This window comes from Perognathus longimembris, chromosome 15, assembly GCF_023159225.1.
Source record: "Perognathus longimembris pacificus isolate PPM17 chromosome 15, ASM2315922v1, whole genome shotgun sequence".
In the NCBI taxonomy this organism is placed as follows: Eukaryota; Metazoa; Chordata; class Mammalia; order Rodentia; family Heteromyidae; genus Perognathus; species Perognathus longimembris.
The window spans coordinates 59,612,949-59,637,980 of NC_063175.1; the positions used below are offsets into that span (position 1 = coordinate 59,612,949).

Below are 25,032 nucleotides of genomic sequence, written 5' to 3' on the forward strand. Positions count from 1 at the left end.
TAGCCGGCGCCGTGCCCCGCCCCCCGCCCCCGCACGTTCCGCGGCGCTCTCCGGAGCGGAGTGGTCGGCCGGGCATGTGGGCCTCGCTGGGTGGGCGGTGCGTCCGCGGGGCCGAGCTGCGGGCCCTGTGGGGTGTCTGGGGTGTCGCGGTTTTCCCGAGCCGCGCGCGGGCCCTCCACGGTTCCGCCGTCGTCTGCGGCTCGAAGAACCTGCTCAAGAAATTTGCCTGCAAAACCAGGTACGCCCGGGCGGGAGGGTGTGTGTGTCCCTCCGGGGTGCCGCCGGTATCCGCGAGGGCACTGCGTCCGCGGGGCCCGCGGGTCAGGGCAGTGTCCGCGGGGAGCAGGCCCCGCGGCGCCCAGGGCAGTTCTCGGGCGGGCAGGGTGGGCCTAGAGTGGAGGTGTGGTGGTGGTGTGGACGGATCCTTCTTCACCCTCAAGAGCAGCGCGGAGGAACTTCGTGAGGGCGCGGAAGTTCATCCCTCTAGCCTGAACTACGCAAACCCTAACATAGGTAGATCACACGGGAGCACCCACGCAGGAGGAAGCAAGACCCTTCTCAGAAATAACGCGCGAGCCAGGCGCTGCTGGCGCCTGCCTGTAGCCCTAGCTACTCGGAGCCGAGGCCTGAGGATCACCGCTCTAAGCCAGCCCAAGCAGGAAAGTCTGTGAGACTTTATTTCCAGTTAGCCACCAGAAAGCAGCAAGTGGAGCTGTGGCTCAAAGTGGTGGAGCACCGTCCTCGGACAAAAAAGCTCAGGGACCGTACCCAGGCCTGAGTTCAAGTCTCACAATGACAAAAAAAAAAAAAAGGCAGCCACCCTCTTTTCCTTTTTTTTTTTTTTAACTTTCTTTTGTTTTCATTTCTTTATTGTGAAAGTGATGTACAGAGCGGTAACAGTTTCATCCATAAGGCAGTGAGTACATTTCTTATCCAACTTGTTACCCTCATCCCCCCCTCATGAGTTGTATAGTTGGTTTACACCATATAGTTTTGTAAGTATTGCTGTTGCTTTGGTTTGTCTTTTTATCCTTTGTCTCTCGATTTTGGTGTATACAATATCCAGGGTACTAAAATCAGTTATAGTGATATCAGAGGTAAAAACCACAGGAAAGAAAGACAAAAGAAAAAGGACATAATTTCACATGGTACGTTGAAAATAACACTGATAAACCACTTGTTTCCATAACTTGGAGTTCATTTCGCTTAGCATCTTATTTTTTCCTTCTTTTTATACAACATTGAAGTCTTCTGAGAATATGTGTCAGATTAAAAGAAAAATCAGCAAAATGGTACATCATTCATTTCCATTCTTGTCAATAGAGGTATAACAAGAGAATAATTTCCTCATTATTGATGCCTTCTGTATTGGTGAACAGTACTCTTTCTATGTAGTGTTACTTAGATGAATAAAGTTTGTCATGGTAGCTAGGTGGGACTTTCATTTCATTTTATAGCCTTGGCTTGCTAGGCAGGTGCTCTGTTACCACTTGAATTATGCCCCCAACTCTAGATGCTTTAGTTGTTTTCTAGGTAGGGTCTTGCATTTTTGCCTCGAACTGGTGTCACACTTCAATCCACTAAACCTGTTTTATTGAGTGAGTGACTTCAAATCTCAATCCTCCAGACTCTGCTTCTGGGATGATATATGTGAGCCCCAGGGCCTAATTTGTTTCTTGTGCGGAGTGCGCCCTCTCTCTCTCTGTCTTTGTCTCCCTCTCGCTTGCTCTCTCTCTCAGAGCTCTCTTCTACTCTATCCTTTTTTCTCTCTTTCTCCCTCCCTCCTTCTTTTGTGCCAGTACTAGGGCTTGAATTTAGGGCCTGGGTGCAGTCCTTTAGCTTTTTCTCTCAAATCTAGTTTTCTACCACTTGAGCTATGCTCCCTGCTTGCCCACTTTCCTTGGATCAACTCTGTTTTCTTCGTGAGTATATATGGGTCATGGATTTGGGAAGGAAGCTGGAAGAGATAAAGTGCCTTTTTCACTCTCTCATCAAGGGTATATTCAGCCAACGTGAGTATCACTGTTATGGAATGTGTCAGGGGCCTCCACTTGCCGTGGCCTCATTTTCCATACTATCTTCATTGAGAGAAAATTGCTGCTGCATGCAGCCCATGCCTAAAGAGGGGAGATTAGGCCTCAGATTATCTACAGTTCTGAATCTGAGTCCATACTCAGTGTGGACTCATGAATTATAATCCAATTTTGCTCAAAATATTTCACTTTTTTTTTTCTTTTGCCAGTACTGGGGCTTGAACTCAGTCCCTGGCTTCTTTTTTGCTCAAGGTTAGCACTCTACCACTTGAGCCACAGAGCCACTTCTGGCTTTTTCTATATATGTGGTGCTGAGGAATTGAACCTGGAGTTTCATGCATATGAGGCAAGCACTCTGCCACTAGGCCATATTCCCAGCCCTCACTTTTTTTTTTTTAAATGTTTCATTTTTGGCCAATAGGAACCCCTTCTACCCTTTTACTTACCCCATCATAAGGGGTTGTGCTGTGTATGCCCATATGTTTAGCATCTACTAACATGTTCAACAAAATGTTCTAGGGTTGTTGGTTTTTTCCTGGAATTTATTATTTTTTTTATTTTTTTAAATTTTTTTGGCCAGTCCTGGGGCTTGGACTCAGGGCCTGAGCACTGTCCCTGGCTTCTTTTTGCTCAAGACTAGCACTCTGCCACTTGAGCCACAGCGCCACTTCTGGCCATTTTCTGTATATGTGGTGCTGGGGAATCGAACCCAGGGCCTCATGTATATGAGGTAGGCACTCTTGCCACTAGGCCATATCCCCAGCCCTCCTGGAATTTATTTTGATAATTATTTTTTTTCACATCAGATGGGTAATGTACCCATGTTGTAACAAGGTTTATAGGGAGGCACATGTCACTCAAGTGTGTGAGAACACAATCATCACGCTTATGAACTGGAAAAGGGTCTGATAACTTATTTTATATGCTCAGAGGCACAGAGGCATTGTGCCTTTGTGTTCCTCCCTTAAGCGTATCCTTTGGTCTCACCGTGTATGAATGTCTAGAGTCCTGTATAATTTATCATGCCCTGATATATATTAGATCTAGCTTTCACATATGAGAGAGATCATGTGCTATTTGTCTCTCTGAGCTTGGCCAAAATATTCCAAGTTTATATATCCCCCCATTTCAACCCTGGAACCAACATTTCTCCATGGAGCTCTGATTATTGGGCACTGTTGAGAGCCACGGTCTACGAGCCAGATGTGCTCAATATATTGACTTAAGAATGTTATTGTATGAAACCACTGTCTTCCGCTGTAGTGTATTATGTGGATCTTTTAGCCTCTTCATCTTACTCTCCATGCCTCTCTAACAGTGAGAAGGGAGGGCTTCCTCTGTTACCTAACTCATGTTATGGTATACATATCAGAACCATTCTCTTGTGACTCCCTGAGAAACTGAATACTCGGTCAACTAGGCATAGTGTGTGCATGCTGCTTGGAAGGTATGTTTAAAGGGCGTCTTCTCTTCCCTTGAGACTATAGATAAACTTTAAGTGACAATTAAATTAAAACTTTCTTCTGTTTGAACCCCTTAGCCATGTTGTTTTCCATTAAACATCTGTGTTTCTTAGGTCCTCATCCCTCCTCCATTCTGTATCCTAGAGTCACAGCCTCTAGAGGCCACTTACATTAACTCTATCTTCTTAATTGGCCATCATTATCCTTCTTAATATTTGTTTTTTCCATATAGAAAGAAGTTTTGGTATGAAGGTCCTTCTCTGGGGTCTCACCTGGTACGTAATAAGCAGCAGCTATAATTTTTATAATTGTGAGGTGGGAGGGAAAGTTAAAAGTTGGCAAGATTGTAGCCAGCAGATTTTCCATTTTTATTTTGTTGAGCAGATAGACAATCTGTCAATGAAGCTAGATGCTACTGAAGCATGAATTTCAACACTTTCAGAGAAAAAAAATAACAATGTTCTTTGACCAAATTCTAACACTTTAATGTATGGTCAGTTTTTAGTGTATATGCTATAGCTGTTGGTATGATATAAATGCTTTAACAGAGTAAAAGGCTAGGGATGTAGAGTGTGAGAAAGGTCCTGAATTCAGTCCCGAACACAGCAAAGAAAAATAAAAGGTTTCCAGGGTGAATTTTATGGTGTATGAATTACATGTTAAGGTTAAAAGGAAAAAAAAGCCAGGCTCCAGTGACTCACACCTGTAATCCTAGCTACTCAGGAAGCTCAAATTTGAGGATCTAAGCCAGCTTGGGGAAGAAAGTCTGTGTGACTCTTATCTTCACTAAACTACCAAAAAGTCAGAAGTGGAGCTATGACTCAGCACTAGCCTGAGCACAAAAACTCAAAGACAGTGCCCAGGCCCAGACAAGCCCCAGGACCAGCATGAGCGCACACACACACACACACACACACACTCTCTCTCTCTCTCTCTCTCTCTCTCTCTCTCAGTTTTAGTGGCTCACAATTATAGTCTTAGCTGAGATCTGAGGATTTTTGGTTCAAAGCCAACCTAGTCAGACAATCTGCAAAACCTTTATCTCCAATTAAATAGCAAGAAGCCAGAAGTAGAGGCATGGCTCAAGTATAATAGTGTCTGCTGTGAGTGAAAAAGCAAAGCAAGAGAGGAAGGCTCTGAATTCAAACCATAGTACTGTTGCACACACAAGTGAGCATGTACACACACACACCAATTAAATAAGTAAAAATTTTAAAGTAGCCAAAATGAGCAGTACTTTTATTATTGAAGGGCTGCCAGGTAAAATCTGGGAGGATTGTGTTTAGTGGTTAGCAAGAGGTGTCTGAGATTAGCACTCATGTCTATCTGGTTGTCAGCTTAGCCCTGCCCTAGTTTCTACATTTAAGTCTGTGAAGATGGTCACAGTGGTAATGCTGTCGGTATGTTCTTATTAATGGAGACCCACAAGCCATCCAAGCTGGAATTCCTCACCAAGACCTCAAAGAAGACCACCAAGGGAGACCAAGTGCGCCTGAGGACCCTGAACGGCCTCCTTTTCAAAGCACTGACAGATTTGCTGTGCACCCCTGAAGTAAGCCAGGAAGTCTATGACCTGAATGTGGAGCTCTCCAAGGTAGGTTACAGGCCAGGCCTCTCAGTCTTACCTCACCTTCTCACTGTCATGGTTTTCACTTGGGGCTACAGGAGTGAGACCCAGTCTGGTCATCTTAAGTCCTAGAGGATACCCATGCTGTGGTGCAGAGGCATCCACCTTCCACCCAGGTAGGGGTCCTGTAACCACATGGGCATTGGTGTGTTGTCAGACACCCAGCTAGTGTTACAGTATGGACTGGATTGTTGGAAGAAGTCTATGGATGTGTTGAGGTATAGGCATGCTGCCTTTAACCCAGCATTAAGACAAAAGAGAGTCTTCCTACCTCTTATAGAGGTAGGAAGCTGGTGTTTCCATTAAGCATCTTGGCAAAAAGCTGTGAAGCCAGTGCCCTGTGGTCAGGATGGCTAAACAAGTGGTTGTTGGGATCTGGAGAGAAGAAGCAAGTTTATTTTACTCCCAGCCATGATATCTCAGTAGCAACGGGTGGTGGTCCCTGCTGAGCCTAACAGGAATGGCATTCAGGTACAGAGGAATTGTGGTTTTTCATCTCCAGACTGTTGTCTGTGTGAGAACAGCTGCAGACACGAAGTGACCTGTGTCTGGGGTGGGTCTCAGGTCTCTCTGACTTCAGACTTCTCAGCCTGCCGTGTGTACTGGAAGACAGGCCTTTCTGCAGACCAGAACAAGCACACAGAAGCTGTCCTGCAGAGGAGTGCTGCACACATGAGGTGAGGGTACTGGCTTTCTACAAGTACTGCTTTCTGCTTATACCTTAAGTTGCTCAGCTGTCTATCTTGTATTTATTCTTTTAAATTTTCTTATTAAGGATTTATACTTCTTTTGTGTGTATGCTGGTCCTGGGGCTTGAACTCAGCACTGTCCCTGAGATTTTTCACTCAAGGCAAGCACTCTACAACTTGAGCCACAGCTCCATTTCCAGTTTTTGAGTGGTTATTGGAGATAGGTTCTCACAGACTTTCCTGCCTGGGCTGGCTTTGAACCATGATCCTCAGATCTCAGCCTCCTGTGTAGCTAACATTACAGGTGTGAGCCACAGGTGCCTGGCTTAGATTTGTAATTTTAAGGAAAATTTGTGAAGTATTTTATCAAATCGGAGAATACAATTTTCCTTTTCCCATAAAACATAATCTAGTCAGCTTTTTAAAGTTTTATAGGGACCCAGAGATCTTTTCAGGACTTTTTGAGGTTCAGGGTATTTTCACAATACTCAAGATCTGCCTGCTTTCCTCCCTTCCCCTCCCCCTTCTCCTTCCCTGCCCCCTCCCTCCCCCCCCTTCCTTTTGTTGTGCTTGAGCTCAGGGGCTGGGCGCTGTCCCTAAGCTGTTTTGCTCAAGGCTAGCACCTACCACAGTGGAGCCACAGCTCCATTTCCAGTTTTTGAGTGGTTGGTTAATTGGAGATAAGAGTCTCAAAGGGACTTTTCTGCCTGGGCTTCTAACTGCAACCCTCAGATCCCAGCCTCCTGAGTAGCTAGGATTACAGGCATGAGCCACTGGCGCCTTGCCCTTTTCCCTTCCTCACTGTGCCAGAACTGGTGCCTTTTTGCACTGCTGTTGGTGTTCACTGTGAAATACAATGCCACTTTAAAGTGTTACAATATTAATACCTTAAAGTATTCTGTATAAACAAGAAAACAATATCAATTGTACTAAGTCTTGGCCTGTTAGTACCCACCTTTTTAATATCCTGCGAGAAGAAGCACAGTCAAATCCCATTCTACTGCTGAAAACATGGTGCTGTTACATGGGCACTACATAGAAGATGAGAGAGCACTTGTGGCTGTTGTGGTATAAGTGTTTGGCAGGCATTCTCTCAAAGATGTGTTAAATGACCCTGCTACTTCAGGGCAACCTACTGGCTTTCCTATTGTCACCAATAAAATCAGCTTTATTTACTTACTTATGTGCTAGTACTGGGGCTTGAACTCAGGGCCTGTGCATTATCCCTTAACTTTTTCACTCAAGGCTGGTGTTCTACAACTTGAGCAATAACTCACTCTGGCTTTTGATGGTTAATTGAAGATCAACGTCTCATAAACATTACTGTCTGAGGTTGTCATATCTCAGCCTCTTTTATTTTTTATTTATTTTTTATTTATTTTTATTTTATTTTATTTTTTTTGGCCAGTCCTGGGCCTTGGACTCAGGGCCTGAGCACTGTCCCTGGCTTCTTCCCGCTCAAGGCTAGCACTCTGCCACTTGAGCCACAGCGCCGCTTCTGGCCGTTTTCTGTATATGTGGTGCTGAGGAATCGAACCTAGGGCCTCGTGTATCCGAGGCAGGCACTCTTGCCACTAGGCTATATCCCCAGCCCCATATCTCAGCCTCTTGAGCAGCTAAAATTATAGGCATGAGCCACTAGCACCTGGCCAAAATCAGGGCTTTAGAAACTGGCATCTGCTGATGAACATGTGAGCTTCTGAGCATATGAACACAGTTCTGGTGGGAGCAGTGACTTTACCAAGTGCACTGCAGAGCAACAGACAGCAGGGTTTTAGGGTCCATGACAGTTCAAGAGGTCCCAAAACCATACCTGGGGAGAGGTCCACCAACCTGCCAGAGGCTGATGTGCTTTAATGTCAGAGGGTTTCATTTGTTGGGTTTTTAATAGTATTAGAGAAGATCCACAGTTTTTCAAGGGCTATTACTGTGTTCTCCTTTCTCAGTTTCTTCTCTGTGTAAGCCAGAATTTCATTATTTTGATCAAAATAGCAATAGGATACAGATGCAATGATGAGACCCACCTACCTTCACCAGGTAGGACTCAGAAAATGTGCAGGTAGGAGAATCAAGCCACTGTTCTAAATACTTTTTATAACAGCATAGTTTATTATTCTAAGTGACAAAAATATGTTATTGTTAGTATAGTAAATACTGAATGACCACATAAACAAAATAATTTTGGGATCTTCAGTAACTTCTGAGAGTATAAAGGAATCCTGAGAGCAAAACTTTTGCGAGTTGCAGGACTGGGTGGTTATAAAGAACTGACTTGGTTTTCTCCTCAATATGAGGGTAGGAATCCAGCTTGACTGAGCAGTTCAAAGTATTTTCTTCAAGTATAGAAACAGCTGTGTCATTCTCTTGTTTTCAAGCAATCTGAAAAGTCATAAGGTCACCCAGAGCATAGTTTAGGTTTCAGGAAGTGTATACCATGTGTAGCTTGACCTCACAGGCATGTGTAATGTAGCTGAGCTATAAAAAGGTTTTTCCTCTACCCTGTGGCGATGTGAGGGTGGAGTTCCAGACTATTCACTGGGTTCCAGACAGGCTGTTAGCATCTAAATCCTACAGCCCCTCCCCACTGGTGGTGCCCCATGTTCTGACCTGGTTGTTCTTGAGGATCTTGGTTGCTTCAAAAGAATTAAGAACAAGCCAGGGCTGGGAATATGGCCTAGTGGCAAGAGTGCTTGCCTCGTATACATGAAGCTCCGGGTTCAATTCCCAAGCACCACATAAATGGCCAGAAGTGGCGCTGTGGCTCAAGTGGCAAAGTGCTAGCCTTGAGCAAAAAGCAGCCAGGGACAGTGCTCAGGCCCTGAGTCCAAGGCCCAGGGCTGGCAAAAAAAAAAAAAAAAAGAAGAAGCCAGATGAGGTGACCCGTGTCCATAATCTCATCTACTCAACAGGTGAAAGTGGGAAGATCTGGAGTTTGAGACCAGCCAAGGCAAAGTTCTTGAGACCCTATCTCAATAAAAAAATGAAAATACAAAAAGAGGTGTGTGTGTGTGTGTGTGTGTGCGCGTGCAGCGTGATTATAACTGAGGCTGCCTAAGGGAAGATGAGGGAGGGGGAAGAGAGGAAAACTGAGGGAGGATGAATAATACTGGAATATATTGTGTCCATAATGAAGATGGCATATGGAATCTTATTGAAACAGGAAGGTAGGGGAAATAGTGGGGGAATGTTAATCTAAATTATGTGCATGTGTGAGATACATTTCCAAACACCTTTGTACAATTAATATGCAATAAAAAGTGAAAAAGAATGACAGGAAAGTAAAACAGGTTCTGTTGCGAGTTGGGTACCAGCAGGAAGAGAGATGGCCAACAGACTATGAATATGGTTGATGTACTTTGGTATGCATCAGTGAAAAAAAAATAGAACAATGAGACTTGTTGAAATTGTTTTAAGAAGGGAGAGTGAGAGCATGGAGGGAAGGGATGAGTGAGGATATTCATGTATAGATATTTCACAATGAAATCTTACTTTGTACAATCAATGCATGCTAATAAAAATCTTTTAAAAATACAAATACTTCACATACAAATCTGGGCGCCAGTGGTTCACGCTTATAATCCTAATTATTAAGGAAGGTGAGATCTGAAGATTGTGGTTCAAAGCCAACCCAAGTAGGAAAGTCTATAAGACTCTTATTTCTAGTTAACCACAAAAAAAGCTGGAAGTAGGGGCTGAGAATATGGCATAGCGTTAGAGTGCTTGCCTAGCATGCATGAAGGCTTGGGTTCAATTCCTCAGTACCACATAAACAGAAAAAGCCAGAAGAGTGCTGTGGCTCAAGAGATAGAGTGCTAGCCTTGAGCAAAAAGAAGCCAGGGAGACAGTGCTCAGGCCCTGAGTTCCAAGCCTTCAAGACTGGCCGAAACAAAACAAGAAAAGCTGGAAGTAGAACTGTGGCTCAAATAGTAGAATGTTAGCCTTGAACAAAAAAGCTCAGGGACAGCACTTAGTCCCTGAGTTCAAGCCCTAGGACTTCCACAAAAAAACAAAAACAAAAAACAAATACTTTTAACCAGACCGTTCTAGCACTTGGATTCAAGAACAGTAGTGATGTCTGTACCTTTTTTTTTTTTTTTTTGCCCGTCCTGGGGCTTGAATTCAGGGCCTGTGCACTGTTCCTGGCTTCTTTTTACTCAAGGCTAGCACTCTACCACTTAAGCCACAGTGCCACTTCCGATTATTTCTGTGTATGTAATGCTTAGGAACCAAATCCAGGGCTTCATACATGCTAGGCAAGCACTCTACCACTAAGTCATATTCCTAGCCCACCTGTGCCTTTTTGTGATATGGTAGTTTGATAAAAACTTTTGTTCTAATCTTTTCCTCTCTAGTATTCCTTTTCTTCCCCACTTCTCTTCCCTTGCCTTTTTTTTTTTTTTTTTGTCTGTCATGGGGCTTGAACTCAGGGCCTGGGTGCTGTCCCTGAGCACTTCAGCTCAAGGATAATGCTCTACCACTTGAGCCACAGATCCACTTCTGGTTTTATGGTGGTTAATTGGAGATAAGAGTCTCATGGACTTTCTTGCCAGGCTGGCTTTGAACTGCAATTCTCAGATCTCAGCCTCCTGAGTAGCTAGGATTACAGACATAAGCTCCCAGCCCAGCTTTTCCCTTGCCTTTTGAAAAGAGATCTCACTGACCTTGAACTTCTGGGCTCCAGTGATCCTCCTGCCTCTGCCTCCCTCCTGGCTGAGAACACAGGTGTGACACTCTACACACTTCTTTTCAATGTTGAGTGACCTGATGAATGAGTCTGACTTTCAGTAGTAAGTTTCAGGTAGTTCACATTGAGCACCTGCTCCTCTCTACTAAATGTGCAAAACATGCACTCTCTCCTCAGGCACCTGGTGATGTCCCAGCAGACATTGAAGAATGTACCCCCAATAGTGTTCATTCAAGACAGAAAAGATGCACTTCTGGCTAAGGTAAAGCTTTTTGGTGGTGGTGGTGGTGATGGTCGTTGGGGTTGAACTCAGGTCCTGGACACTGTTTTCTGCTCAAGGCAAGTGCTCTAACCACTTTGAGCCACAGCTCCACTTCCGGTTTTCTGGTGGGTAATTAGAGATAAGAGTCTCATGGATTTTCCTGCCCAGGCAGGCTTTGAACCAGTCCTCACATCTCAGCCTCCTGAGTAGTTAGAATTACAGGCATGAGCCACCAGCACACAGCTCCAAGGTAAAGCTTTGAAATAATTTTTTATAATATGAACGTTTATGCATAAAATTAACTTTTAATTCCTCAAAAGACAACATAGTTAAGATAGAAATAAACTTTTTATTAGCACACATTAGTTGGTCAAACTATTTTTTGCCAGTCCTGGGGCTAGAACTCAGGGCCTGGGCACTGTCCCTGAGCTTCTTTTGCTCAAGGCTGGCACTCTACCACTTGAGCCACAGCATCACTTCTGGCTTTTTCTGTTTATGTGATACTGAGGAATCAAACCCAGGACTTCATTCATGCTAGGCAAGCACTCACCACATTCCCATCCCCAAAGGAATTTCATTCAGATAATTCTGTAGCTAGGGCGGGGACCATCTGGCAAGTGGGCCTGTAAGGTGACAGAATCATTTGATATGTGATGGAACAGATATATATGCTTATTGTTTGTTGCTGGCTGCCTGTCGGTTTATAATGATAATTTTGCATGGTTTATGAATGATATTATAATCAGCCAAGTGACCCTTGACAGAAAAAGGTTCCCCACTCTCTCCTTTAAGTACATACAGTGTACTTTGAACAAGTGTACTTCCTTTGTTAAATTCCTTTAATGACCTTTCCTCCTCCCCCTTTTCAAATAGTGTTTGATGGATTTCACTGTTATTTTTTATATCCACATATATGCATATGTATGAATGTACTTCAGTTCTCTTTGCCCTCACTAGACCTTGTCCTTTCTCCCTCCCTCTGCCCACTGATTTCTCAAGATAGATTCCTTTACACTGATAATAGGCCGTCGTCATCATCATCATCATCATCATCATCATTTTAGGTCCAGATTCTACATATGCCTGAAAACATGTGGTATTTGGGTCTTTGAACTGAGTTTATTTCATTCCACTTGATTATATCTCCAGTTCCATTCATTTCCAAATGACATAACTTCATTTTTCTTTGTGGCTGAAAAATACCCCTTGTGTATATATACTGCATTTTCCTTATCCATTTATTGACTGTCTGGCATCTAGGCTGATTCCTCAGCTTAGCCATTATGAGTAGTACTGTGATAAATATGGGTTTGAAGCTCTCCTTCTATGTTGAGTTACAGTCTGCTCAAGAGTAGTTATAGCAGGGTCATAAGGTAGGTATATTTTTAGTTTTTTAATCAACTTTTCTATAGTACTTGTGCTGTTTACATTCCCACCAATGGTGTGTGAAGATTCTTTTTTCCCTACATTCTCAAGAGCATTTGTTTTTTTTCTGGATGATTGCCATTCTGACTGGAATGATAAGGAATTTCATTGTAGTTTGATCTACATTTCCTTTATGAACATTGAACATTTCTTCATGTACTTATTTAGCTATGTGTACTTTCTCCTGTAAGAACTGTTTAATCCATTTGTACATTTATTAATTGGATTGTTGTGTTTCTTTTTAGTTTTTGAGCTCTTTGTATTTTCTAGATATTAATCCTTTACAATTGAATAGCTGACAGTTGTTTCCTTTTATGTGAAAAGGCAGTGTTTTTTTTATGTGGTCTAGTTTGTCAATTTTTTTTTTTTTTTTTGGCCAGTCCTAGGCCTTGGACTCAGGGCCTGAGCACTGTCCCTGGCTTCCTTTTTGCTCAAGGCTAGCACTCTGCCACTTGAGCCACAGCGCCACTTCTGGCCGTTTTCTGTATATGTGGTGCTGGGGAATCGAACCCAGGGCCTCATGTATACGAGGCAAGCTCTCTCGCCACTAGGCCATATCCCCAGCCCCTAGTTTGTCAATTTTTGTTATTATTTACTGGGCAGTTGGAGTCCTATTCAAAAGATAATTGCTTTTACCTCTATCTTACAATGTTTTTCCCTGTAGTAGTTTCAAAGATCTTTCATAAGTATCTTTGATCCATTTTGAGTTGATTTTTGTGCAGGGTGAGCTATGTAGGTATTTAGTTTTGCTCTTCTGCATGTAGATACTCAGTTTTCCCAATAGTTGAGAGGCTATTACCCAGTGTATATTTCTTTTTTTTTTTTTCTTGCCAGTCCTGGGCTTTGGTTTTTTGTTTTTTTTTTTTTTGGCCAGTCCTGGGCCTTGGACTCAGGGCCTGAGCACTGTCCCTGGCTTCTTCCCGCTCAAGGCTAGCACTCTGCCACTTGAGCCACAGCACCACTTCTAGCCATTTTCTGTATATGTGGTGCTGGGGAATCGAACCTAGGGCCTCGTGTATCCGAGGCAGGCACTCTTGCCACTAGGCTATATCCCCAGCCCCAGTCCTGGGCTTTGGACTCAGGGCCCGAGCACTGTCCCTGGCTTCTTTTTGCTCAAGGCTAGCACTCTGCCACTTGAGTCACAGCGCCACTTCTGGCCATTTTCTGTATATGTGGTGCTGGGGAATCGAAGCCAGGGCTTCAAGTATACGAGGCAAGCGCCACTAGGCCATATCCCCAGCCCCAGTGTATGTTTTTTAATCCCTTGTTAAAAATTAGGTGGCTGAACTGTAATACTAGTTACTTTGGGTGATTGAGATTATTGAGATTATGATTCAAGGCCAGTTGGAGAGAAAAGAAACTTCATGAGGACTTTCTCGACAAATAATGAATGAGCCAGGCTCTGGTGGCGCCTGCCTGTAATCCTAACTACTCTGGAGGCTGAGATCTGAGGATCATGGCTCAAAGCCAGCCCAGGAAAGTTCCGTGAGACACTTATCTCCAGTTAACTACCAGAAAACTGGAAGTGGTGCTGTGGCTCAAGTGGTAGAGCACTAGCCTTGAGATGAAGAGCTCAGGAACAGCATCCAGGTCCTGAGTTCAAGCCCCAAGATACCAAGAAAAAAAGAGTAAAACTCAGGGCTGAATATGTGGCTCAACAATACAGAGTCCTTGCATGGCAAGTATGAAGCTCTTGAGTTCAAAAGCCCAGTACTGGAAGTGGAGCTGTGGCTCAAGTTGTAGAGCACTAGCCTTGAGCCAGGGAGCTCAAGGACATCATCCAGGCTGTGGGCTCTGAGTTAAAACCTCAGGACAGGTATGAAAAAAATATTATTACAAAGCCCCAGTACTATACTCCCCAACATAAGATGAATATAGATGTGTGGGTTTATTTCTGCGTCATTTTTTTCTGTTGGTTTTCATGCGTTTTTGTGCCAGTACGATGCTATTATAATTTGAAGCCTAATATTCTAACTCTGGTATTGCTCATTTTGCTCAGAATGGCTTTTGCTTTTCAGTCTTTCATGCTTCCATATAATTTTTAGCATTGATTTTTCTGTTGCTGTCAAGAATGGCATTAGAATTTTAATGTTACCATTAAAATTACTTTTATTGAATGTATAGATTGCTTGAGGTAGTATAGCATTTTTCTGATATTAATTCTGCCAATCCATAAATATGTCTTTTCCTTTTGTACCTTCTTCAACTTCTTCACTTATTTTATAGTTTTCACTATAGGGGTCTTCACCTTCTTTGTTAAATTTATTCCTAGGAATTTCATTATTTTTTAGAGGCTGTTATGAATAGGATAGTTTTCCTGATATCTTTCACAACCTGTTCATGATAAATATGTAGGAAAGGTACTTACCTTTATAGTTAATTTTATATCCAGCTACATTACCATATTGTGTTTATCAGATCTAGAATTTTTTGGTGGGATCTTTAGGTAATCTTTTAAGCATTTCTACAAACACATAATCTGGCTTCTTGCTTTTGTATTTGAATCCATTTTCTGTTTCACCTTACTACTCTAGATGAAAATTCCAGTTCTGTATTAAAAGTATCTTGAAATGATTTCAGTTTTTCCTCATTTAGCACAATGTTGGCTATAGGTTTGTCATGTATGGCATTTATTATATTCAGATATATTTCTTCTATTTTAATTTCTTGAGAGCTTTTTATCATAAATTTTCTGGACTAATTGAGATGATTTTTTTTATCCTTAATGTTTATGTGCTAGGTTAAATTTGTTGGTTTGTGAATTTTGAACCATCTTTTCATCCCTAGAATGAAACTGACTTGATCATGGTGTATAAACTTTTTAATGTACTGTTGAGTTTGGTTGAAAGGTATTTTATTGAGAATTTTTGCATCTATATTCACTAAGGAAATTAGTCTATACAATTTTTTTTTTTTTGCTAGTCCCAGCTTGAACTCAGGGCTTCTTTTGCTCAAGGCTAGCACTCTACCACTTGAGCCACAGTGCCACTTCTGGCTTTTTCTATATATGTGGTGCTGAGGAATCAAACCCAGGGCTTCATGTACTTGAGGCAATCTCTCTACCAGCACTAGGCCATATTCCCAGCCCTAGTCTATACATTTTTGTGTGTGTGTTATATCTTTGTTGGGTATTGGTAATGGGTAATACTAGTACCTGGATGAGTCACATACAGATTCATAGAATGAGAGTGTTCCTTCTCTTTGTAATTTTTGGAATAGAGAAACATTGGTGTGTGTTCTTTAAAGGTCCAGTATAATTGAATAGTGAATACATCTGGTCCTGGGGTCTTTGTTGGGAGACTGTTTACTCTGCTTCTATTCATTGCTTGTTACAGATCTGTTAAGTGGTTTACATCAGGTTGTGTAGGTCAAGTGCATGTAGAAGTTTATCCATGTTCTAGGTTTTCCAGTTTATTAGAATTAACTTTTGATCATTTGGATTTTATTGGTATTTATTGTAATATCCCCTTTTCACATCTCTAATTTATTAATGTGGGCATTCTTCTCTTTTTGATTAGTTTGGCCATCAATCTACTTTATATTCTAAAACAGCCAACTTTCTATTTAATTTATCATTTTTATTTATTTGTTTTTTGCTGGTGTTTCTGTGGCTTGAACTCAAGGCCTTTTGTTCTTACTCAGCTTGTTTATTCTTGCTTGGCAGAGAGAGAGAGGAAAGAGCAAAAGAGGAAAGAGAGAGAATCATTACGCTATTATTTAAGATCTGTTTTTAGCCAAGTGCCAGTGGCTCATGCTTGTAATCCTAGCTACTCAGGAGACTGAGATTCGATGATCATGGTTCGAAGCCAGCCTGGGTAGAAAAGTCTCCATAAGACTCTTAACTATTCAAAAACCAGAAGTGGCACTGTGGTTCAAGTGGTAGAGCGCTAGCTTTGAGCACAAAGAGACCCAAGGACAGCTTCCTAGGCTCTGAGTTCAAGCCCCACAACCCCCCCCCCACACACAAAAAAAACCCCCAAGACCTATTTTTTAAAAGGTCAGTGCTTATATTTATTAACTTTCCTCTAGCAGTGCCTTTGCTATATCTCAGAGATTCTGATAAATTGTTTTTCAATTTTAATGGATTCTGGGATGGTTCTCCCCTGTTATTTCTAAAATGCATTGTTCATTGTTTCATTTCCATTTGTTCAAATACATTTTGTATAGTTCATTTATAGTTGTTGATTTCTAGTTTTCCATTGTATAGAATACAGGGCATTATTGCAGTTTTCATATATTTATTAATTCTTGCTTTATATTTTCAAATATGTTGAAATATGCTGTGTTGGAGAAAGTTTCATAAGCTTCTAAGAATATATTGTATGGCTTGTAGATGAAATATTCTGTTGATTAATTCTGAGGCTCCTTTGTTAATTTTTTTGTGTGGATGACTTGCCTGTTAGTGATAGTAAAATATTGAAATCTCTTATTATTAGTGTGTTGAGGTGTAGCTATGCTTATAAGTCCAGTAGTGTTTCTTTAATGAAATTGGATGTGCTAACATTTGGTGTTTATATGTTGGCAATTTTTACTTCCTCTCTGTGAATTGTCCTCTTAATGCATATAAATTGACTTTGTCTCTTCTGAGTAATTTGTTTGAAGTCTACTTTATCAGATGAATGTGGCTACTGCGGCTGGCTTTCAGAGTCTTATTATGTTGAAAATCATTTTCTAGCTGGGTGCCAGTAGCTCACACCTGTAATCCTCCTAGTTACTCAGGAGGCTGAGATCTGAGTGAGGATCGTGTTTCAAAGCTAGCCCAGGCTGGAAAGTCTATGAGTCTATCTCCAGTTAATCACCAGAAAACCAGAAGTGGCACTGTGGCTCAAAGTGGTAGAGTACTAGCTTTGATCTGAAGAGCTCAGTGACAGTGCCCAGGCCCAGAGTTCAAGCTCCAGGATTGACAAAAAAGAAAATAGTTTTCTATCTTTTCACCTTGTGGTATTTGCCAGTGAGATTTGTTTCTTCTAGATAACAAATGGTCAGGTCTTTGTTTTTAATATATCCTGCCATTTGATGTGTTTTGATTAGACACCATAACATTTATTTTTAATATGGAAAGGTATGTAGTATTTCCTGTCATTTTAATGTTTATATGATGATTGCTTCATTTTTCATTCTCACTTGCTAATCTGCTCTTTTAGGGGAAGTTACTCTTTGCAGTATTTCTTCATTGTATGTACTTTTCTCTATGTAGGATCCCTTTAACTGCCTTCTTCAATGCTGGTTTAATGGTCATAAATTTCTTTAGTTTTGTTTACAATGAAATTTTTACTAATCTATGTTAACAGTTACTTTCAGTGTTTGGAATATATCATTTCGTGCTCCTTTTGCTTTCAGAATTTCTATTGAAAAATGTATTGTGTTCAGATGGGTTTACATTCACATATGACTTGTTGCTTCCCTACTAGCTTTTAATATTTCTTTTTGTTATGTATACTTATACCTTAACTATAATATATCTAGGTTTTTTTCTTTTCTGATCTTGACTGGTATTCTGAAAGCCTCCTGTACCTAGATAACTCTTGCCTTCTCAAGATTGGGGATGTTTCCTGCTATCATTTTATTTTCTGTGCCTTTAGCTTATACCTTTTCTCTTCTATACAAAGATTTTAAAGTTTGATCCTTTAGTACTGTCCAAGAAACCTTGAATGGTTTGTGTGTATGTGTGTGTGTGTATGTGTGTGTATGCGTAATTTCTCTTTGTCTTTGTCACATTGAATCCTTTTACTTTATTTTTGATCCCTGATCATCTATTTTCAATTTGATTCATTTTGTCAGCAAGACTTTCAACTGTGCTTTTTAGTTGAATTATTGAGCTTTTCAGTTTTAGGATTTTAGTATTTTTTTTCCTACAATTTTTTTTTGTATGTGCCAGTTTGAGGGTTTGAACTCTGGGCTTGAGCTCTGTCCCTGAGGTTTCTTTCTGTAAGGTCCACCTCCAGGAGGGTTCCATGCAGATGCTCCCCACCTGTTTAAGTTTGTACATAATACCTGCCTTACCTAAGTAACTGGCATACCCAGAGGCAGTTACCTCCCACTTCTCTGAGGTCACATCCAACGCACCTGGCCATACCTCCTGCCCCTGCCCTAGATAAGGCATGGCCCTTAAGCATTCAATCCTTTTCTCCCGCCATGCATCATCTCAGCCACAGGGCAGCAGTTCAGGAATAAACTTTTCTCTCCTGCCTGAATACCACGTTGTGTTCTCCTTTATTGGCTACCTACTTTAATAAACGTACAGGTTCTCAAGGTTAGCTCTCTTACCACTTGTACCACAGCTCTGCTTCCATCTCTTTTTGTAGTCAATTGGAGACTAGGGTCTCATGGACTTTCCTACCTACACTGGCTTCGAACCATGATCCTTGGATCTTAGCCTCCTGAGGAGCTATGGTTACAGTTTCCAACACATGTCTTTTTAAATTTTATTGATTTTTTTTTTTTTTTTTTTTTTTGCCAGTCCTAGGGCTTGGACTCAGGGCCTGAGCACTGTCCCTGGCTTCTTTTTGCTCAAGGCTAGCACTCTGCCACTTGAGCCACAGCGTCACTTCTGGCCTTTTTCTATATATGTGGTGCTGAGGAATCGAATCTAGGGCTTCATGTTTATGGGGCAAGCACTCTACCACTGGGCCATATTCCCAGCCCCTATTTTTGTTCTTTTTGAGCTTATTTTAAAAATTTTTCTTCTGCTTTATATTGTCTAAGTTCTTGTTGTTGTTGTTGTTTGTGGAACTTGAACTCAGGGCCTTGGCACTGTCTGAGCTTTTTTGCCCAAAGCTAGCACTGTCCCACTTTGAATGACAGTGCCACTTCTGGTTTTTTGGTGGTTAATTGGAGATAGAGTCTCATGGACCTTTCTGCCTGGGCTGGCTTTGAACTGTGATCATTAGAGCTCAGCCTCCCAAATAGCTAGGATTACAAGCTTGAGCCACCAATGCTGGGCTTGTTCAAATTCTTTGTTGTGCATTTGTTGAATTTATTTAACAAAGAAAAAGTAAAGTTGCTTAGAAGAGCAGAGCAAACAGCAGGACTAGGACCAGGAAACCCATAGTCTTACTGTTTTCTGGCTCTTCCCAAAAGTTCAGCTTCTGTAGAGAAGATGAGGAAGCTATTGGTATCACATAGTTTTATTGGATCCAAACTCTGGGCTCTGACTTATCTAGCAATCTATACAAGCAGCAGATAGATAGTCAGGCCCTGGGGGCTGAATGCTAAGAGGCTTGGTGCTTTGTTTCCACCTTAGCTTCAAATGGTGGGATTCTATCTTGGCCTCCCATCCCAGGTGCCTGCCCTGCAATGCCAGACTCAGTTCCCCACAGTTTCAACTTCTTTTCAGAGGCTGTATCCAGCCACCTTCATGGTAGCATAACAGGATATCCCAAGACTCTGATTCATGAGTGTTTTCAGGCCCCCAGACTCTCAGACAATGGGCCCTCTCTAGGTAGTGCTCTGCTATCACTCTTTGATAAAGGGTAGATGGAATGTCTTTCTGTGAGGTCAGCCTTCCACACAATAGTCCACTGTCTTACCAGATCCCTGGTTGGAGGCTTGTGGAAGGTGGAGGCTTATCTTGCACATGGAGTTAACAGTCTGTTGCCAGACTGTTGTCCCTGTGTGTCCTCTGCTTCTCCTCCTCCTCAGAGGCTGGGATGGGCTTGGAATTGTGCTGCTTTCTCTGTTGCCTCATTTTTTCTGGGCTTTTTTACTGTCCATCTTTCATGATTCTCAGTGTTCAGTCTTGCATCAGGATAGTCTTATGTACTTGGCTATTGGGAGAGGAAGAGGGTGCTGGTACTGGGCCTTGAAATCAGTGCCTGGCGTTATTCCTACCTTTTTGTTCTACTTGAGCCACAGCTCCATCTCTGGCTTTTGTGTTGTATGTGTATGTGGTGATTAATTGCATATAAGAGTCTCACAAACAAAAGCCAGCCTGGGCTGGCTTTTTTTTTTGTCCAGTCCTGGGCCTTGGGCTCAGGGCCTGAGCACTGTCCCTGGCTTCTTCCCGCTCAAGGCTAGCACTCTGCCACCTGAGCCACAGCGCCCCTTCTGGCCATTTTCCATATATGTGGTGCTGGGGAATTGAACCGAGAGAGCTTCATGTGTAGGAGGCAAGCACTCATGCCACTAGGCCATATTCCCAGCCCTGGGCTGGCTTTGAATAGTGATCCTCAGATCTCAGCCTCCTCAGTAGCTAGGATTTCAGGCATGATTAATCTTACCTGGCTCTTCTTATTCAAGAGGTCAAACCTTGAAGCTTCTAATCTACCATCTTGCCCCTTCTCTTGATAAAACAGTTTTTTTAAAAGATCTCTAGAGTGGTTCTTGCCGGTAATCCTAGCTATTCAGGAGGCTGAGATCTGAGGATCAAGGTTTGAAGCCAGTAGAGATGGAAGACCCTGTGAGACTCTTAACTCTAATTAATCACTCAAAAATAGGAAGTAGAGCTGTGGCTCAAAGTGGTAGAATGCTAGCCTTGAGCAAAAGAGCTCAGGGACAGCACCCAGGTCCTAAGTTCAAACCCCACATCCAACCAAAGAAAAAGATCATTGAGAAGTGTACAAGCAAACAGGAAGGTCCTCACACTCCCTGTTCCCAGCCTAGGCCCCTACTTTTTCTGGTTTTAAGAATTTGTCATTATAATTGGCCATTGAGCGGAAATTGTTTACTCACTTTATAAACCTGGAGCTGCCCCATTTCCCCTCCTGTGCTTCTCTGGCTTCTCACCTACATCTCCTACTGTGGTCTCTCTGTGGCCATACACTTCTAAGGTTTACATTCTGCACTGTGATTGTATTTTCTTGCTTTAGAAGTTGGCTACGTTTATAAGTTCAAAACCTTTTTGTGGGGCTGGGAATATGGCCTAGTGGCAAGAGTGCTTGCCTCGTATACATGAAGCCCTGTGTTCCATTCCTCAGCACACATATATAGGCCAGAAGTGGTGCTGTGGCTCAAGTGTCAAGTGGCAGAGTACTAGCCGTGAGCAAAAAGAAGCCAGGGACAATGCTCAGGCCCTGAGTCCAAGCCCCAGGACTGGCAAACAACAAAACAAAAACCTTTTTGTGGATAGTAATTTGATAGTTACTAAAGTATGTTATACTTTAAAATACCAAAAGGGGCTGGGGATATGGCCTAGTGGCAAGAGTGCTTGCCTCGTATACATGAGGCCCTGGGTTCAATTCCCCACACCACATATAAAGAAAATGGTCAGAAGTGGCGCTGTGGCTCAAGTGGCAGAGTGCTAGCCTTGAGCAAGAAGAAGCCAGGGACAGTGCTCAGGCCCTGAGTCCAAGCCCTAGGACTGGCCAAAAAAAAAAAAAAACTTACCAAAAATCAGCAAGTAGGATTTGAATACTATAGCTAAGTAACTATTATTCACTAGGGGACTTTGTATAACTTAACTGCACAGAAGACTTGTAGTCTTTTGTTAGTCATTGCACAGTTAGCTCTGAAACCAAAGGAATGGCAACCCTGATGGTAAGGGATTTTCCCCATCTGGAAAGAGAAGCAGAGGAATGTAGTGCCTCTGGGCCTCTGTGCAGTTCAGCTTGTGCCTGAGATCACTCCTTGTGGCCATCCTGAACAATGGGCCAAACTGTCCCCTCAGAGCTCCCACCTCCGGTTCCTTCTGTCCCTGGGAAATGAAGTCCCACATGCTTTCTTGTTGCCTTCTGGAGATAGTCCTGATGAGGGAAAGCATAAACTGTGTTTGCAGTGAGCCACTGCTGCCAGAAGATTTGAGGTGCAGGTAGGTCTTGGCCTGGCAGGACATTTCCAGGTCACTGTAGCCAGGAGACACACAGGGGCCATGTGGGAGCCTGTGACACAGTGCCCACTGCTGCCCTGTAGCGAGAGCCAGGTGTGGCTTATGCCCTGTGCTTCCTTTTCAGGTGGATCAGTTGCTGGCAGTAGCTGACTTTGGACCCCCAGAGGAGAAGGACAGTTTGGCCCAAGGTGATTTGAGGTGAGGCCTATGGATGTAATGATATTTCCAAGGGCAGATGTCTAGATGGGAAATTGCTCTCTGCTCTGGCAGCTGTATGATTTGTGCTCCCACTAGTATGCCTTTTCCCCTTAGTCTTTGTTCCTGGGTCTTGCACCTGTCCACATGTAGTGGCCCATGGCTGTCTAGCCACAGGAAAATAGCACCTACTCTGTGGGCCTCCAGTCTTGTGTGCTATAACTCAGTGTATTTCTTTGTCTCAGCAAGGCATAGTTTACTTTTGCACAGACGTATGCACCATCAGCCAAAACTCTGGCAAGCAAGCACCAACTCAGTGTATTTCTGCCAAGGGTTTGCACACAGCAGGCCAATGCTCTGCATCTGTGAGCATCAGAAGCCGTCTCTGGTTATAGATTTTGCTGTGCTTGGAGGGGCAGAGGTGACCATCCCTCTCTTGTGATGTTGCTAGGAGGAGCTAGGCAGGAGGAGGTGGAGATAGCTAGTGGGCACAGATACATTGAAAATGTGTGTGAGGTATTTGTTGAGGGGACTCTGCTCCAGGTATGGCATACCCTGGCCCTCTAGAGCAGCATCCACCCCGAGCACTTGTCAAAACCTACATGGCCACTTGGAAGTTTGAGATTCATGCTGGTGCCAAACTGAAGGCCCTGCACTGCATCTAGCCTGGCTTAGATGCAAGGAGGAGTGGATCGGGGCACCAACTTAGGGTTAGCAGATCTTCTAGAGCCAAGTTCACAGGGTCATAGGGTGACAGCTGTGCTCAGGCGCTGTTTTCAAGAGTGGATTGTGCTTTGGTTTCCTTAAGCCAGGTGACTGCACTGAGCCCACTTGTGATTTTGTTTAGCTGGTGTGTGCTACTATGCTCAAATGAGGTAAGTGTGGGCATGTTGAGCAGCTGCACAGAGCTATACTGCCCACTGGTTCAGATACTAGAGAACCAAAACTGGAACTAATCTTTGCACATTGCCACAGTCTCTCTCAGATCATGTTCAGGAGTGTGCAGATGTGGGTGATGTAGTATTTTGAGCAGCAATGCCCTGGAACTTGGCTCTTGCTTGGTATAAAGGCTTCTCTTCTTCCTCAGGAATCCTGGTGTCCCGTCACCATATGATGCCCAAGGACCTGCCATGTATTTGCATCTGTGTGGGATCGATCATGAGGCACTCAACAAGAAAATAATGGAGTACAAACGGCGGAAGGAAAAAGGGCTCAGGGGGGTGACATCAATGCCACCACTGTTGGATCAGCAGCAGGTGGCTGGGCTGACACAGCTGGTGAGGAGGAAAAAGAAGTTTCTGTCCTACCAGGACTGGGATGCCTCCCCTAGGAGTGAGGAGGAGGAGAAAGAAGAAGAGGATGAGGAAGAGGAAAAGGAAAGCGAGAAGGGATGTGAATGCTAAGCCCTGGAAGCAAAGGAGGAATAGGAGGCCAAGGACAGAGGTGGTACACAGCAGGCCTTGCTCTGGCAGAAGGAGTAGGGAGAGCCTCTGTTGCTACCTGTGCCTGATGAACATTTGTGCAATGTGTGTGGTATACATCAGAGATAGTCAGGGAGGTGAAGCTCTTGGTGATAGTGTTTGTTCTTCTGCTCGACATTCAGTACTTTACTGTATATTTAAACACAATTTGCAACCAAAGCTCATGGTTGATTTTCTCTACACTTAATACCCCATTAAAAAAGAACAGGAGGCTGGGAATATGGCTTATTGGTAAAGTACTCGCCTCATATACATGAAGCCCTGGTTTCGATTCCTCAGCACCACATATATAGAAAAAGCCGGAAGTGGTGCTTTGGCTCAAGTGGTAGAGTGCTAGCCTTGAGCAAAAAGAAGCCAGGGACAGTGCTCAGGCCCTGAGTTCAAGCCTGTGACATTAACAATAAAAAAGCTGTTTTAATATGAAAAAAAAGAAAAAGGAAGAAAGGGAAGGACGGAGGGAGGGATAGAAGGGAGGGAGGGAAGGGGGAGGAAGTGAAGCAGGGAGGAAAACAAAGGGAAGGGAGGGAGAGAGAGAGAGAGAGAGAGAGAGGCCAGCTTGTCACCAAGATCCTTGCAAACATGGCAACAGTAAAATCTTGACTCAGAGTCACGTGCACAGACAGTCCTGCCACTGAGCCAGAGCTGAGCTGCAACTGCTCAGGACAGAGCCTGCAGGCCTGCCTTTGCTGATGCTCAGTGCTTGGGGTGGTCCTTGACTGTGGTGTCTTTAGCAATTATGCTGCCGTTCTACCTTCTGACAGGCTGTGGTTGGACAGGAAGGTGCATTGGTAAGTTTGGACTGTCTCTTGGGTGACTGATATCGGATTAACTCTGAAAGATTGACAGCACTACTTGGTGCTTCTGCCCATCTGGTGCTTTTTCTAAAATCCACCCACAAGTCCAACAGACTAGCTTTTTGCTCTATAGGGAGATCTAAGAATGAAGGATTGCTAAATTCCTTGTATAAGTTTTAAGGTAAGAACTCCTATTATCAGGGAGAAAACATGTTCCGCCTTGTAAATTATCTATCACTTTGTTTTAAACAACAAAATCATCCACAGAAGGTGCAAAAAGTAAAAAAAAAAACAAACAAAAAACACTTCAACCATGGAATGGATGAATGCTTTTTTGTGGTTTGGGCTGAAATAAGAACACAGCATGCCACCTTGCTTAGCTTCAGCTAGGAGTGTGTGTTGAGTTGGAACTCACTCTGCTTACACCTTCAAACAATTGGAAGTGCCATATTGACAACTCCCAACCCCCAGTGACAACAAGTAACTGTCAGTGAGATCTGACAACTACTAGTGACAGCCAGTATAACCACCCTGGAGAGCAGTCTGGAGGTTCCTCAAAAGACTAAACATAGACCTTCCCTATGACCAAGCCATACCACTCATCTACCCAGAACAC

The 25,032-nt window shown here is 43.1% G+C and overlaps 1 protein-coding gene and 1 non-coding gene across 3 annotated transcripts; one reads left to right on the forward strand and one right to left on the reverse strand.

Annotated features, from left to right (window-relative positions):
• The first annotated feature begins 35 nt into the window (after positions 1–35).
• Positions 36–23,832, forward strand: Rbfa (ribosome binding factor A). 2 transcript variants are annotated; one of them, XM_048363104.1, is made up of 8 exons: positions 36–238; positions 3,729–3,771; positions 4,917–5,090; positions 5,688–5,800; positions 10,674–10,758; positions 22,071–22,144; positions 23,229–23,532; positions 23,573–23,832. In XM_048363104.1, exons 1-8 carry the CDS (start codon positions 75–77, stop codon positions 23,807–23,809), a joined length of 1,194 nt encoding a protein of 397 aa, XP_048219061.1. In that variant the 5' UTR covers positions 36–74; the 3' UTR covers positions 23,810–23,832. The 2 variants fall into 2 exon arrangements, with proteins under 2 accessions (XP_048219061.1, XP_048219062.1); XM_048363105.1 differs by having other exon boundaries at positions 23,229–23,658.
• LOC125364303 lies at positions 2,834–2,938 on the reverse strand. The gene has a single exon (XR_007213467.1). It is a non-coding gene; the product is annotated as a small nucleolar RNA U13 (small nucleolar RNA).
• Positions 23,833–25,032: the final 1,200 nt, after the last annotated feature.